Genomic DNA, 17,304 nt, shown 5'->3' with positions numbered 1-17,304 from the left:
GATAAAGGATCAGTGGTTGCAAAATTTGGCCTTGGTGATAGAAACAATGCAGGAGATCACATGATAGAATTTTGCAAGATCAATGACTTATTCATTGCAAATACCTTTTTAAAATAACATAAAATATGACTATACACATGGACCTCACCAAATGGAATACACATGGCCCTCACCAAATGGAATACGAATTGACCCTCTGTGGAAAGAGATGGTGGAAAAGCTCTATATCATCAGCCAAAACAAGACCAGGGACAGACTGTGGAACCGACCATCAATTGCACATATGCAAGTTCAGGCTGAGGTTGAAGAAGATTAAAACAAGCCCATGAGAGCCAAAATATGACCTTGAACATATCCCACCTGAATTTAGAGACATCTCAAGAACAGATGTTATGTATTAGACACTAATGACCAAAGAACAGAAGAGTTGTGGGATGACATCAAGAATATCATACAGGAATAAAGCAAAATGTCATTAAGTAGACGGGAAAGAAGGACAAGTCCAAAATAGATGTCAGAAGAGACTCTGAAACTTGCTCTTCAGTATATGTAGAGATGATAAAGCAAATGGAAGAAATGAGGAGGTAAAAGAGCTGAGTAGAAAAATTCAAAGGTCAGCTTATGAAGACAAAGTCAAATATTATAATGAAATGTGCTTAGAAAACCAAAAAGGAAGAACACACTCGTCATTTCTTAAGCTGAGGGAACTGAAGAAAAAATCCAAGTCTTGATTTGCAATATTGAAGTATTCTGCGTGGCACTGTGGGTTAATGTGCCAGACTGCAAAGCCATTTGAACTGCAAGGTCAGCAGTTCAAGCTCACCAGCTGCTCCTTGGAAACCCTATACAGGGTCGCTATGGGTCGGAACCGACTCGACTGCACTTCACAACAACAACAATGGACAAAATATTGAATGGTGCAGAAAGCATCAAAAAAAGATGGAAGGAGCCTTTTTTTTTTTAACCTGCTGGAACCATGGAGGGTGTCGAGGAGAAGAAAACGAAGGTTCCTGCTGTGCTAGAGACCCTTAAGAAAAAGCGATGGACTTTCGCAGAATTAAAGATCCTGCACTTGAGAAAGAAGTTTTCTCAAAGGATGCTTCAAAAAGCAAGGAGGAAGCTTAGCTATGAAAAAGTCAAGCATTATCACAAAGAATATAGACAGATGTACAGAAGTGAGATTCAAATGGCTATGATGGCAAGAAAAGCGGGCAACTTCTATGTGTCTGGAGAACCCAAGCTGGCATTTGTTATCAGGATCACAGGTATCGATGATGTGAGCCCAAAGGTTTGAAAGGTGTTGCAGCTTCTTCGCCTTTGCCAGATCTTCAGTGGCACCTTTGTTAAGCTCAACAAAGCTTCGGTTAACATGCTGAGAATTGTGGAACTATATATTGCATGCTGGTGGTGGTGGTTATGTGCCGTGGAGTCGGTTTTGACTCATAGCGACCCTGCACAGTGTTTCTGAGGCTGTAAATCTTTACAGGAGCAGAAAGCCTCATCTTTCTCCTATGGAACAGCTGGTAGTTTCCAACTGCTGACCTTAAGGTTCCCAGTCCTATTCATAACAATTATGCTACCAGAGCTCCTTATATATTGTATGTTGTTGTTGTTATGTGCAGTGGGGTTGGTTCCGACTTATAGCGACCCTGTACCGGGTTTCTGAGGCTGCACATCTTTATGGGAGCAGAAAGCCTCATCTTCCTCCCTCAGAACAGTTGGTAGTTTCGAACTGCTGACCCTGAGGTTAGCAGCCCGATTCGTAAGCACTACGGTACCAGAACTCCTTTATATTGCATAGGGTACCCAAACCTGAAGTCAGTAAATGACCTGATCTACAAGCATGGTTATGGCAAAATCAATAGGAAGCAGCAAATTGCCCTGACAGATAACACATTGCGTGTTCTTTTGATAAATATGGTATCATCTGAATGGAGGATCTGGGAAATGTTTCAAAGAAGCAAATAACTCCCTGTGGCCCTTCAAATTATCTTTTCCTTGTGGTGGAATGAAGAAAAAGACCACCCATTTTATAGAAGGTGGAGATGCTGGCAACAGGGAAGACTAGATCAACAGGCTTATTAGAAGAATGAACTAAAGTGTCTACTATGATTATTTTTGTAATCTGGTCAGCTAATAAAGCAGTAAATGTTATCAAATTGGGGGGAAAAAGAAGATGGAAGGAATATATAGAGTCACTGTACCAAAAATAAATGGTCAATGTTCAACCATTTCTAGAGGTAGCATATGATCAAGAGCCAGGGATATTGAAGGAAGAAGTCCAAGGTGCATTGAAGACATTGGCAAAAAAACAAAATACCAGGAATTGATGGAATACAAATTGAAATCCTTCAACAAACTGGTTAAGCACTGGAGGCACTCACTCTTTTATACAAAGAAATTTGAAAGATACCTACCTTGCCAACTGACAGGAAGAGATCCACATCTGTGTCCTTTCCAAAAAGAGGTGACCCAACAGAATGCAGAAATCATTGAACAATATTAATAACACAGGCAAGTAAAAATTTGCTAAAGATAATACAAAAACAGCTGCAACCATACATTGACAGTACATCCAGAGTTGAATTCAGAAGAGGACATGGAATGAGGGATATCATTGCTGACATCAGATGGATCTTGGCTTAAAGCAGAGAATACCAGAAAGATGTTTGCCTGTGCTTTACTGACTACGCAAAGGCTTTCAATTGTGTGGATCATGACAAGCAATGGACAACATTGTGGAGGATGCGTATTTCAGATCACTTAATTGTGCTCATGAGGAACCTGTACATAGACCAACAGGTAGTTTGAACAGAACAAGGGAATAACGAATGGTTTAAAATTAGGTCAGGTGTGTGACAGGGTTGTATTCTTTCACCATACTTATTCAATCTATATGCTGAGCAAATAATTTGAGAAGCTGGGTTATATGAAGAAAATTGTGGTATCAGGATAGGAGGAAGACACATTAACAACCTGTGATATGCAGATGATACAACCTTGCTTGCTGAAACCAAAGAGCACATTAAATACTTACTGATGAAGAACAAAGACCACAGCCTTCAATGTAAAGAAAACAAAAATCCTCACCACTGGTCCAATAAACAGCATACATATAAATGGAGAAAAGAGTGAAGTTGTCAAAGACTTCATTTTGCTCGGACATTTAGGAAAACAACAGTCAAAAAAGCAGTAGTCAAGAAATCAAACAACGTATTGCAGCAGGCAAACCTGCTGTAGAAAACCTCTTTCAAGTGTTCATGAGCAAAAATGTCAGTTTGAGGACTAAGGTGTGCCTGATCCAAGCCATGGTATTTTCAATACCTTCATATGCATGTGAAGGTTGGACAGTGAATAAGGAAGACCATAGAAGAATTGATGCATTTGAGTTATGGTGTTGGAGGAAAATATTTAAAGTACCATTTACTGCCAAAGAACAAACCAATCTGTGTTGTAAGAAGTACAGCCAGAATGCTCCTTGGAAGCCAGGATGGCCTGTCTTTGACTCTCATACGAAGGACATAGTATCAAGAGGGACCAGTCCTTGGAGAAGGACATAAAGTGGAGGGTCGATGAAAAAGAAGACCCCTAATGAGATGGATTGGCACAGTGGCAGCAGCAACAAACTCAAATGAAGCAATGATTATGAGGTTGGCACAGGACTGGGCAGTGTTTTGTTCTGTTGTGCATAGGGTCGCTATGAGTCAGTACCAACTCGTTGGCACCTAACAACAAGAAAGTCAGAACTACCCCTCAGACTTTAAAATGAAAATTGTAGAAGTAAAATCAGGTTTCTGGAAGCTGAGGTGCTAACAATTGAATGGATGTTGGATAGTAGCTGCCTATTAGAATTATTGTAGGAAATGCAGAACTAGAAGGCTGTTTGCTAACTTTTCTCATCTCTATGGTGTGGTGGTGGTGGTGGTATGCTGTGGAATTGATTCTGACTCATAGCAAACCTATATAGAGTTTTCAAGGGTGTATATCTTTATGGGACCCAGGAGACATCAAGGCAAGTGGTCAGCTCCCCTCAGGGCAAACCCCCTTCCAAGACTAAGACTCAATGGAAATACAAGAGCAGACATGTGCTCTGACTGGTGACCACATTGGTCACCAATAAGGGGAAGTGAGAGAAAAACAGCAATGAAGCAGCAAGATAAGTCCAACCACATTCAATACACTCCTGTGAACCCGGGTGGAGACCTGGTTGGCCAGCAGTTTGGCAAGACCTGGGGACTCCTGGGCCCAGAGTCAGTGACATAGCCACAGAGGACTAGAGTGGAGAATGAAGCATCCAGCTGATAAGAAGAGAGGGCATATGCACAAGGACACCCACACTTGCAGATAATACCCATTTGACCTGGTTTCAATGGCTGGATGATCAGAGCTCAACTAGAAGAAGAAAGAGGACAAAAAGAGTAATCTGAATACAATTTGATGAACTTGACCTACACCTATGGATACAGTAGCTCAAAAGAGAGAACAAATCTTTACAGCGAGGATCATCCCCACCCCCTCAATACACAGGGTAGACAGGGATGGGCAACTTGGACATTGGCTACCCAAAATGGGGCGGGGGTGGGGGTGGGGGCTGGCTTGAAGTAACTGGCTTACAAGCTTTCAAAAGAGAGCTTAGATCCAGAGGGCGTGGAGGAAGGTAATCTCTACTGAGTAGTATCCAGTCTGTCTGGGCGGGACTGATGAAAGATGTGGATACCATTCATGTGGTACAATAGTGAATAATTACTATCAGGACTGACTGTGAGGGTTGGAAATGTAAAGGTAGATGTTTTGTAGCAAAAGGTGGGGAGTGGTTGACTTTGTAGTCCAGGAGCGGAGGGCCCTGGGACCATCAAGAGAGAAGAGTGGGAGCGAGACCCTACCCAGAGAAGCAGTGATGCTAGAGATGGAGGCAGAGACAATGATGTAGAGAGATGGAGTGGCTGGGGACTCTAGACCCAGAGAGAGAGAGGGGCTGTGTGCTGATGACTAGGGGGCAGGCTTGCAGGGTATACCATTTGGTTGGTTGATGATACATGGAGGGGATTGTAACCATGGCAATGAATGAATGTAAAGCTAATGTTCTTCCACATTAAAAAAATACTACTAAAAACACCCTCGGAAACCCTGTACAGGGTCGCTATGGGTCAGAACTGACTCAACGACATTTAACAACATCAACAACTAAAAATAAAATAAAATAAAACAAACAAATGAAAAAATCTTTTTGGGAGCAGAAAGCCTCATCTTTCTCCTGCAGAACATCTGGTAGATTCGAACTGCTGACCACTATGTTACCAGGACCCCTCTCATATCTATAGTTGTGATTTAACAACTGAGGATGCTTTCTCAAGTGGCTATTACAGGTCTTTTAGGGAAAGTTAAACTTGTAATGTGTTAATTAACTGTTGCAAGAATTAAGTCATTAGTCTGCAATAAAGGAATGGTTGGGGTGAATGATGCTCTCTCTCTCTTGCTTTGCTTATTATTCATCGTTAAGGGAGGACATTCAGGATTAAAGAAGGAGCATTTGCCCTGTCTTGTACATGGTCATATTTAGAAGCTCACTGGCTATGGATCAACAGGAACTTTTAGTAGCTTCAGATCTGCCAGTTTAGGCGAAAGGCTGTGCAAGGTTAAAGAGGTATCTTTAGCTTGTCAAGATTTTTAGGAGCAATAAGTCCTTAAATTGGGTTGGGGAAGTTCCACTGGCTTCCCCTCTATCTCACTTGCAGATGGCATGTATCTGGGGGTATGTCTGTGAGCATTCCGTCGTGCTTCCGGGCTTCCATGAACTGTCTCAAGTATTAACACTGCAGCAGTATCTCTTTCTGACATCTGTATCAGTGCTTCTTCAGGAAGCCAATGTCCTTTTTCTTACCGCCTTGTCAGAAACGTGTGCAGTCAACAATGGAGGTTGCGACCGCACCTGCAAGGATACTTCAACAGGTGTTCACTGCAGTTGTCCTGTCGGATTCACACTCCAGTTGGATGGGAAGACCTGTAAAGGTAGCCTGTGCCTCTCTAGGGAGGCTGGATGCCCTGGTTGGGAGGGTAGTCCCACACTGCTAACGGCAGCTCTTTCTCTCCATACCCACCTCCTGAGTGATTCATATTGATGGAAGGTTTTCTTCCCTGAGCTATAATTGACTAAGCTTAATTAGAGCCAGTTTAATTGCACTAACTGTTGAGAAGATCAGCCTCTACAAGCATTAAATAATTCATTTCAGGCAGTGGCCTTATTAGAAAAAGGCAGAAGTTCAAGGAGACATTTGTTTGCAGGAGATAGTATCAACGTATCATAAGTAACAGCCTAGAGATTATTATGTAAATAACAGCCAAGATTATTATCCAGACTATTTAATGAATAACTGTACAATTAACTTTTACTGGTGAAGAGAGACCCCAATGACCTGCTAGTATTTCACGGGCAAGAGTACAAAGGATTCATTCTTTAGCATGATAAAAGGTAGATAGTCAGTTACTAGATGAAACTGAGAAAAGATAAGATTAATTTGAGTACCAGGACACATTTTAAAGCATTAAGGCTATTTGATCATTGTGTAATTTGCCAGAACAAATGTTATGGTCTCTTATAGCTTTAATCATTAAACTGGAATGGAAAATATATTGGAGGGAACCATCTTATCTTGAGAAAGCAATGCAAGAATGAGAATATAATCAAGACATTATCATTCATTCCCATAGTTTGTTTCCTTAATACTAGTCAAGGGCAGTGTAAGTCCGTGTTCTCAGTAAGATGAGGCCTTTGTCTTTCAAAATTGGTTAAGCCAGACAAGAAAACATGTGTAAGATTAAAAACATCCTTAAATGGTTTTATGGATCTGTTCTTCTTTCAGAGAATAATGAAGCACACACAATAGCACTTCAGGGATTTGCGGACAATGGGCAAGTATTACTGTCTGATCTGCCAATGCTTGCCTATTACAGATATTGATGAATGCCAGACCCACAATGGAGGTTGTGATCATTTCTGCAAAAACACTGTGGGCAGCTTTGACTGCAGCTGCAAAAAAGGATTTAAATTATTAACAGATGAGAAGTCTTGCCAAGGTATGTGCTGAAAATGTAGCTCTGCTATGAAGTGGCCTGCTGGCTGGAGTAGAGTAGACTTAACCCCACACTGTCAGAGACTGGCTTGCTGAGTTCTTGAAGGAACCACTAATCCAACCACCAACCTGTTCCTCACTTATTTTCTCTGTTAAATAGAATTAAACCATTGATGTGCTCAAGGTATATTACCGAAAGGATGCTGTTAATGATTATAGAAGAGCTCAAAGAACCCATCTGGTCTGATTACAGCTGAACTTGCTGATAGAAATGGAATAGGTTGCAGAATGCAAACAGGGTTGTATTGATTGGGATGTTGAGATTAGGAATGTGTTATCTTCTTTAAAATTGTTTTTAATGTTATTGATTTTACAACAGACATTAATAAATATCCTTTCTATAAAAAGTTGGGACAACTCATGTACCCGTTGCTGTCTTCTTTATTGTTCTTGTTGGAAGCCTTTGGAGCTGCGAGAGACAGAGATGGAGGGAAGGATCTGTGTAGAGGAGATGCTGGTTTGTCCTCTGATAGCATCTCAGACTCCTCAACAGCATCCCTTCCTCCCCACATAAAGGGTGCAGTAAGGAGCATGTTCTGGCTAGCAGTTTACATTGATATTAGTAATTATTTTGAGTAAGTTGTGCTTTGGGTGGTGGGCATCATTTATACTTTTAGATGAGCACCTTTTATGCTCTATTGATATGCAGAAAGAAGCTCTCAGGAAAGATGTTCTGACATTTATTCCTGCTCCATTTGTGGGAAAAAGGACTGCCTAGCTTGTTTTGTTAAAAATACTGATACTGAATTGCGATATATAATACTTAATTTTACTTCAGATAATAAAGATGTAACAGCTCCTTTTTAAAAACCTTGTCATACGAATTGGGTTTTTCTTCTCTTTGGTTTGCTTGTCTTAAAAGATAATTTGTCAAAAAGTTCAAGCCTATACTCTCCTTTGTAAATTAGTTAATTCTAGATAATTAATGTGTGGATTTCTTCAATTGGAATTGGAACGTAAATTTACTGTTTCATAATGTATAGAGCAAGAAATACTGTTAGGGCTGTGTAAACACATTAAAAAGGAATTAGAAAAGTCATCTCATTATTTTTTTGGCAAAACAAAATCCCATAGTGAGCAGCCAAAATCAGCTACTGAAAGAGCCCAGTTTCTCAACAACCAGCTGATATTAATAACAGATTTCATAGAATGGCACCAGTTTTTCAGGAAGAAATGGACTTTTTCTCATTTTTTACTGATCAGTAGTAGAACAAATATTTGCACAGAACAAATATACTGAAGAAATTGCCAGGATTTCTGAGGAAAGCTAGAATGAAGAGATTTTGTAAGAATTTGACCTTTTTTATTTCCCTTTTTCATTCTTCCAGTTCCTTCCAAATGTTTGGTTTTTGTTAACATAGTTTCTCATGGCACATGCAGTGTTGAAAAAGTGGTCTAGTAATGGTCTAGTTGGCTTCCACTGATTTCTGTACTGGTCCTGGTTTATCCATTTGTAGACATAGGTCATAGTTCTGTAAAAACCTCCAAAGAGTTGAAGAAGTGAAATTCCAGTCTACAGGAAAGATGTGAGGACCAGACCAGGGAAAAAGAAATGACTAGATAGATAAATGCAGCCTCCTGAGGTCAGTTTCTGTGACCCAACTGAAGACAAGGATGCCTCTACCGTAAACATAGAAGGTGGGGAACATATGGGACTGAGCCATGTAGAGAAACAAAATCAAGGCATTCAGTCAAGTTTGGAGCTTAACCACTGAATTTCAGTGTCTGCAATAGAAGATTTCAGGGGATATTAGAGTTAATGCATCCTTTTAATGTGAAGAGCATTAAAATCTAGGATCAACTGGCCTCCTGAGGTCAGAAGACTATCTCTAGGAAGGTCAGAGACTGATGGGAACCAGATTTACTTCTAACCTAAGTGTTTTCTATTTTTAATGAACCATGTTGTTGTTGTTGCTGTGTGTCATCAAGTCAATTCTGACTTATAGCAGGCCCATACAGTATTTCTGAAGCTATAAATTTTTATGGGAGCAGATAGCCTCACCTTTCTCCCACGGAGCGGCTGGTGGATTTGAAATGCTGACCTTTCAGTTATCAGCCCAACCTGTAACCTACTTCACCACCATGGCTCCTTTTCAAATGAACTATAGCTAATAAAATGCTAGCAGTAGTATGTGTGGCGCTGTGGGTTAATGTGCCAGACTGAAAAGTTGTTTGAATTGCAAGGTCAGCAGTTCAAGCTCACCAGCAGCCCCTTGTAAACCCTATACAGGGTCGCTATGGATCGGAACTGACTTGACGGCACTTAACAACAACAGTATTATATAACAATAATGTTGTTATATAAAGCTGTTTTAGCAATAGTAATATAACAACCATGATGTTTAGCTAGCAGCTTATGATGTACAAAATTCTTTTTAGGTAAGTTATCTCATTTGGCTTCATTTTAAATATTTAAAATTATTAAGTCCTGCAAACAAGCATGGGCAAGAGAGACTAATGGAGCTTTTAGGCAAGTGCAGTTTGCAACATTATTTATACTTAGTGTACTTTCTTTACCACAGTGAGTAAGGAGAACTGATGGATCATTTTTCAGCCTGTGTCTTAATGTATTTGTTGTTGGTTGGCAACTGGCATTCATTGTAAATATACTCTTTTCTTCACTACTCCTTCAGAGTTGGTTTCAGCTCCTCTCTCCTTTTGAAACTTACAGATGTCGACGAATGCTCTTTGGATAGGACCTGTGACCACAACTGCATTAACTACCCTGGCACGTTTGCATGTGCTTGCAACACAGGGTACAGCCTCTATGGCTTTACCCACTGTGGAGGTGAGAAGACCGCTCCTCCGGAATCAGGAGGTGGGATAAGGCTGGGCCTGGTGGGAACCAGGTGAGGCAGGGACCCAGGGTTTCCCTGGTCAGGGATCTTTCTTTTCCTACATGGGGGGAGGGGTGAAAGGCACACTTCCATCCCTGAACTGTAGTAATGAACTTATCCGCTTACGGGAAGCATCTGTTGGGGAAATCGCCCACATTTATCCCTTTAACATGTCGAGTGTGAAATGGAGCAGAGAAGAGCTGAGCTCTTTCAGCTGTGAACTCTTTTTGATGCAAGTTGTATTTAGAGAATGGGAGAGTCTCTCAGGAGCTGATACCCTATCCTTTGGAACTTCCCAGCAGATAGTAAAGTCACAGTCCTTAAAGAGGCTTGGCAGGGCAGCAGCCACGCCATAGTCCTCTGTGCGTAGAATGGACTGCAAAGTCTTGGTGCAGGTCTCACAATGGGATCTTTAAACTGGAAGTGAGGCCATTAGAGTTTATCCATCTGCCTTGCGCCCATTTCACAACGTGTTCTAACATCATATAACCTTATGTTCAAAAAGTCTGTGGCATAAGTCAGATCTAACACCATCTGGCTCCCTACTCCACTCTCAGTCATCAGGCTTACCCAGAAATCTTGGAGAATACAGATTTGCAGATTTTGATTCAGAATATCTGGGGCTTCCAAGATGACTCTGAAGACTTGAAGATTTTAGGAATTATTGGTCTAAATATTGTACTTCCTTCCCAGTTCCTTGTGCCTTGTGCTTGAGAAGAATGAATATTAATAATTGCTATTGATTGTGTTGTATCCCTTCTCATTTTCCACCCTTTCTTAACATAACCAAGCACATACACTTTCCCAATCCATCAAGAAACCCCAAGGAAATGCACTCTGAATACAGATGTGCATATGGATTAGTTGGAGTCACCTTCCAATCTGAACTCAGTCTCAGGTTGATGGAGGTTAGTACAAGTCACTTCTCTTCTTTATATCTCAAATACATATATATATATATATATATATTTGTTGTTGTTGATCTAAGTGCTGTCAAGATGGTTCCAACTCATAGCGACCCTGTAAAGGGTTTCGGAAGAGCGGTTGGTGGGTTTGAACCACCAACTTTGTGGTTCAAACCAACCTTATGGTCCAGTGCATATCCTACAGTGCCTCACCACGACTTTCTCTATATGTATATATATGCAGAAATAGACAAAATTCTCTGTGTATATAGATCTATGGTGGTGGTGGTGTGCCATGAAGTTAGTTCCGAGTTATAGTGACCCTGCATAGGGTTTCCAAGGCTGTAAATCTTTACAGGAGCATATTGTCCGGAGCAAACAATCGCTGGAGAAGGATGTCATGCTGGGTAGGGTGGAGGGTCAGAGAAAAAGAGGAAGACCCCCAACGAGATGGATCAGCCAGGTGGCATCATTGATGGACTCAAGTGTGGCAGCGGTAGTGAGGTTGGCCCAGGATCGGACATTGTTTCGTTCTGCTGTGCATGGGGTCTCTATGAGTCGGTTCCGACTTGATGGCACCTGACAACAACAACAACAAGTCTTTATGGGAGCAGAAAGCCTCATCTTTCTCCCATGGAATGACTAGTAGATTCAAACTACCAACCTTTCAGCTAGCAGCCCAGCTCATAATCCACTATTCTACCAGAGCTCCCCATATAGATTTATATGGTAGTGGTGGTTATGTGCCATAGAGTCTGTTTCGACTCATAGCAACCCTGCATAGGGTTTACAAGGCTGTAAATCTTTACAGGAGCAGAAAGCCTCATCTTTTTCCTGTGGAACATCTGGTAGTTTCGAACTACTGACCTTGAGGTTAGCAACCCGACTTGGACTTGTAACCACTATACTACCAGAGCTTTTTATAGCCTGAATTTTACCTATTTCTGCATGGCAATAGATATAAAACACACACACAAGGGGCCTTCAAAAAGTTCATGGAAAAATAGAAGTGAATGATAATGCACTTTTTCCATGAACTCTTTGAAGCCCCCTCAGATATATTCAAATAGGGAATCCTCACTCTGTCTCCCTTGATATGCAGCCCAGGAAGGTGGTGGGGTTTTAAATTGGAAGTCTGTGCAATGTCCCAGTTTGGACAACTGAAAGTAGACTGTGTTTCCTTTCGAGTATCCCTAATGGAGGAATGGTTTGGTCAAGTTAAGAACCTGCAGCCACCCTGGGGAGACCCATACCAGGAAATACACTGAGTGGGGAGTGGGATGCGGGGCCAGCTGGTGCCAGATACATATCCGTTTCCACCACATGACTCTGCTCCTGCTCCTTCCTCATGGGAGAGCCAGTGATGGACTGATGTGACAGGAGAGTGTTTTGTTCCACAGACACAAACGAGTGCAGTGCCAACAACGGAGGCTGTCAGCAGGTCTGTGTGAACACACTGGGCAGCTACGAATGCCAATGCCACTCTGGGCACAAGCTCCACTGGAATAAAAAGGACTGTGTGGGTAAGGGGCGCTGAGGCGCAGACTCAGTCAATGGGATGCCCCCTGGCCCAGGGGTGGCACAGCTCCGTGCATTCTTCCCTGTCCGATTGGACCTGGAGTGCAGCTGACCATCCCTCCACTTAATTCTCCTCCCCTCAGCTGCAGCAATCCTTCTTTAAATAGTTCAAAAACAGGAGATACTTTGCAGGCTCTTTGGTGTTTCCTTCTGTGTTTCCTTCTGTGTAGGTTGGAACTGGCTTCTGGGTTTTTGGCTGCTTTTTTGCATGACAATTAGCATACAAGGGACTCTTTTAACTTGATGGGATCTAGTGCCTGGTGTCTGTGTTCTGTACGGAGTGTCAGCTCTATCTTCTTTTCCGATGTTGTGGCGCTTTTGATGCATGGGACTTAATTCTCATTGTCATACTTAGAAGTTTCCTTCTCCTTCCATAAGTGTTTGTGTTTTGTCCTGTTTAGAAGTGAAGGGGCTCCTGCCCAATAGGACACCCCATGTGTCCCTATACTGCAGTAAGAGTGGTGGAGGAGACAGGTGCTTCCTAAGATGTCACTCTGGCGTTCACCTCTCTTCAGGTGAGTGGGTCCGAGTCCTTGGGGGCAAGTTCTTGTATCAGGACCAGGCTTTTCTGGGTTCCAGATTGTTGTTGTTATGTGCCTAGAGTCGGTTCCAAATTATAGTGAACCTGTACAGCGTTTCCGAAATCTTTACAGGAGCAGAAAGCCTCATTTACAGCTGGTAGTTTTGGACTGCTGACCTTGATATTAGCAGCCCTACTCGTAACCACTACGCTACCACGGCTCCTTGGGTTCCAGATTAGCTGCCCTCAAATGACTTCCAGTTTCTAAACCTGATACCCACTCACCACCAGACGCCTATACTCTGATGCTCCATATACTTGGTGTTTTCTAGTAGTCTATTATGAATTGAATTTATCCCCTCAAAATATGTGTTGTAAATCCTAACCTCTCTGCCTTAAATTATAATCTCATTTGGGAGTGGGTTGTCTTTGTTTTGTTAATGAGGCAGGATTAGTGTAGGGTGTTTTTTGAGTCAATCTCTTTTGAAACGTAAAAGAGATTAAGCAAGTGAGTAGAACAGAAATGGGAAAGATACATGTCAAGACACATGGAGATTGCCAAGGAACCAGGAAGCAGAGCATGAAGCAACAAGGACCTTCCTCCAGAGCTAACAGAGAGAAAAAGTCTTCCCCTAGAGCCAACACCCTGAGTTTGGACTCCTAGCCTCCTAAACTGTGTCCTGTGTCACACTATAGAACAAGCCCTGGGCTGCAAGGTTGTTGAACTGTAAGGTCAGCAGTTCAGACTCACTAGCTGCTCCTCAGAAACCCTGTACAGGGCTGCTATGAGTCAGAACCGACTCAACACCACATAACAACAGCAAACTGTGATAAAATAGATTTCTTTGTGAAAGCCACTCACTTGTGGTATTTATGTTATAGCAACACTGTTGTTGTTGTTAAGTGCCTAGACAACTAAAAATTTTGTACCAGAAGAGTGGGTTACTGTTTTAACAGATATCTAAAATGTGGAACTGGATAGGGTAAAGAGGAGACTGAGAGACTTGTAAGTTGCCTAATAGTCCTGGCGTGGCACTGTAGGATAAGCACTAGACCACAAGGTCGGTTTGAATCTCAAGGTAGGCGATTCAAACTCACCAGTCGCTACTCGTAAACCCTATACAGTGTCGCTATGGGTTGGAATCAACTTAATGGCACTTAACAACAATAATAGTAAAAAACCTAGATTGCCTTGAAGAGACTGCTGATGTGAGTTTTGGACATAAAAGGCAATTCTGGTAAGGGTTCAGAAGGAAGTGAAGACCACTGTAGAGAAAGTCTCTGTTGTCTTAGAGAATACAAAAGACATTGGCAATAGAATGTTGCTAGAAATGTGAACATTAAATGTGTTTCTGATGAAACTTTAAAAGAAAATGATGAACATGAAATGGTGTAATTGGACAATGAGGCAGGGTGATGCTTTTAATGCAGCGGCAAAGAATTTGTCCAAATGTTTGGTGAAAGCTAGACCTTGTAAGTGATGACTTTGGATATATGGCTGGTGAAATTTCTAAACAAAATTTAAAGATTTGGAAAATTCTGTTGTACAAACTATGGACACAAGTGTTAGAATTTTCACCAAGGATGTGACTACACAAACTTGTGTTAAAGAGATGAAACCTGGATCTAGCCAATTACCACAGCAGGAGACTCATCAACTTAGACTAAAGGAGACAGAGACAGAACCAAAGGAGAGAACACTGCCTGCCTCTTGGAATTCTACAGGCAGTAAACAGGCCAAAGGAGCTACATCTTTTGTCCTCCAAGAACCATTACTGGAGCAGCTCAGAGATCAGCAGAATTGTTGGAAGGAGTGCAAGAAGCAGGGTCTTCTTGGTTTCAGTGGGTGAGGCCACAGTCTGCTGGATCTCTAAGGGTGAGGCCACAACTTCTTAGGTTTCAAAGAGTCAGACCATCACCAATTTTGTTCCAGAGTTCGGAGCTGCTATTAAAGTAGCCTAGGGGGGTGGGACCACTGCCCAAAGCTAAAGGTACCGGGCTACCATACCCAAGGGGCAGAAGAATGGGGCTTCTGGGGACAAGGGCGTAGATTGTGGCTCATATAACTAGGAGAATGGGGCTGCTCAAAGTGACAGAACAGAGTTGCTGTCCCAGTGAGCATCCCAGTGGGCCTGGAAGGCAGAGCTAAAGCCCAGTGTCAAGAAGCCACCACCCAGAATCCAGAGGATGTGGTCAGCATCCAGAGTCTAGAGGATAGGACCATTGCCCAGATGGTCTCAGAGAACAGAAGATTATTTTCAAGCTTTGAGAACTATGTGATTTGTTCTACTGGGATTTGGACTTTGCCTGTTATCCCTTCTTTCCCTTCAATCTCTCCCATTTGCAATGGAAATGTATACCTTGTACCTCTTCTACTATCCTACTTTGGAGGCAGATAACATTCTAGATTTCACAGTTCACAGATGAAGAGAAATTTTGTCCCAGGATAAAATATGTCTTTAGTCTCCCCCATGTTTGATTTAGATGATTCAGAAAATAAGATTTGGTACTTGGAGTTGATTTAAGACTTTTGGCGTGATGTGATGGGGTGTGTGTGTTTTGTGTGTGGCAAGGACATGAGTTTGGGGGGGATGAAAGGATGGAATAGTATGGATTGAATTATGTCTCCCCAAAATATGTGTTGTAAATCCTGTGGTTATAATCCCACTTGGGAATGGATTGTCTTTGTTCTGTTTATGAGACAGGATTAATGTAGGTTTTATCTGAGTCAATCTCTTTTGAGATATAAAAGAGATTAAACAAGCGAGCAGAGCAGAAATGAGGCCAGATAGATGCTAAAAACACATGGAAATCTCCAAGGAACCAGGAAGCAGAAGCTGAAGAAACAAGAACCTTCTTCCAGATCCAACAGAGAGAAAAAGTCTCCCCCTAGAACTGGCGCCCTGCTAGCCTCCTAAATTGTGATAAAATAAATTCTGTTTGTGAAAGCCATCCTTTCGTAGCATTTCTGTGATATAGCATTGGATAACTAAGATGCGGTCCTTGTGGAGGGGGGGCGGAGGGTGATCTGTACTGCTCCCAGAATACTCTGTAACCTTGCCTACGTGTTTGACAATCTGCCTTCTGTCTATCAGGATTACAAGAGGCCTACTCTGTCACCTGTGGCGCTTCCTCTCCTCTCAGGAGCAAACAGCAAAAAGCAAATGACTCTGCTTTTGGGGGTAATTACTATATCTGCGTGTTCCTCTGGGATTCCCAGTATTCAGTTGGCTTCATTCAGTGGGCAGTGTTCTTGGACGTTGGCTTTGTTTTCTTTTCTCTTAATTGCCTCAATGCTGTGTGCACAATGCAGGGTGTTCTTGCTTGTAGTCAAAGTCTTGATACATTCAAATCTGACTCACCATGTAACAAATACTTATAGAGTGTCCAGTGAGTGCCAGGACGTGTTATGTCCAGGCTTGGTTGGGTCATCATGTTGGTAGAGAGGCCCATAGAGCTCTGGTACCAGAAGACATCCCCACTCTTCTGATGAGCCAATTCCAACTTGAAACATTCCTATACTTCCTGCACCCCAGAGCACCTCATAGGCCCAGCATGAAATGTGTGCTTGGGACACATAGAGTTAGGGGAGACTGGCATGGGAAGCACTGGGGGAATAAAGAATCTGTCTAGAGAAAAGAGTCCAAACCCTACCTGATTTTCAGGAAGATATAGACACCTCTACCTCTGTAGTTTTCATGATAACATCTGAATGAGGAAATGTCTCTTAATGCCATTTTATGTATGTGAGCAAAACTAGAGACCCACAGCAAGATACCAATAGCTCATATATTTGATTAAGTGTTAAAATACACCAGTTAACGTATTATGTATATTACTTGATTTCATCTGCACAACAACCCTCTGAGTCAATTTACTGTTTTTCCTCATTAAACAGATACACTGAGGCTCAGAGAGGAGAAATAACATACCAAAAGTGACTCAGATGGGAAAAGGTAGCGTAGGAATTTGAACTCAAGCAGTCTGGACTCAGAGTTTTAGCCACCTCTTTAGTTGCCTCTTTTACTTAAGTTTGGTCCCAGCCAGAACAGACATCATGGTCCATTTTACCAAATCCCTCAGTGATGGTTAGTTGGAGATTTATAGATTCCTGATGTGGTGTTATAGAATAAGCATTCGACTGCTAATTATAGGGTCAGCGCTTCAAACCCACCTGCTTCTCCTCAGAAGCCTTATACAGGGTCACTGTGAGTCGGAACCGACTCGACGACACTTAACAGTAATAACATGGGTGGCCAAGGAAGTAGTTAATGGATAATCCATTTTTACTATTTACAAGGTGGTCAGCTAAACCTTTTTTTTTTTTTTTTTGC

General features: G+C 42.0%; 1 protein-coding gene across 2 annotated transcripts in view; it reads left to right on the top strand.

Annotated features, from left to right (window-relative positions):
* The window catches only part of SCUBE2 (signal peptide, CUB domain, EGF-like 2), a 134,006-nt gene that overhangs the window by 69,754 nt on the left and 46,948 nt on the right, over nt 1-17,304 (top strand). Inside the window, exons 8-13 of one of the 2 annotated variants that reach the window (XM_006872991.1) lie at nt 5,893-6,009; nt 6,952-7,074; nt 9,802-9,918; nt 12,273-12,395; nt 12,852-12,965; nt 16,066-16,152. In XM_006872991.1, the coding sequence (XP_006873053.1) occupies nt 5,893-6,009; nt 6,952-7,074; nt 9,802-9,918; nt 12,273-12,395; nt 12,852-12,965; nt 16,066-16,152 (681 nt within the window). The remainder of the gene's footprint in view (nt 1-5,892; nt 6,010-6,951; nt 7,075-9,801; nt 9,919-12,272; nt 12,396-12,851; nt 12,966-16,065; nt 16,153-17,304) is intronic. The other variant, XM_006872992.1, reaches the window with a different exon arrangement.

This window comes from Chrysochloris asiatica, unplaced genomic scaffold (assembly GCF_000296735.1).
Source record: "Chrysochloris asiatica unplaced genomic scaffold, ChrAsi1.0 scaffold00219, whole genome shotgun sequence".
Taxonomy (NCBI): domain Eukaryota; kingdom Metazoa; phylum Chordata; class Mammalia; order Afrosoricida; family Chrysochloridae; genus Chrysochloris; species Chrysochloris asiatica.
Note: the sequence above shows the minus strand (reverse complement) of the source record. Positions and strands in the feature narration are given on the sequence as shown.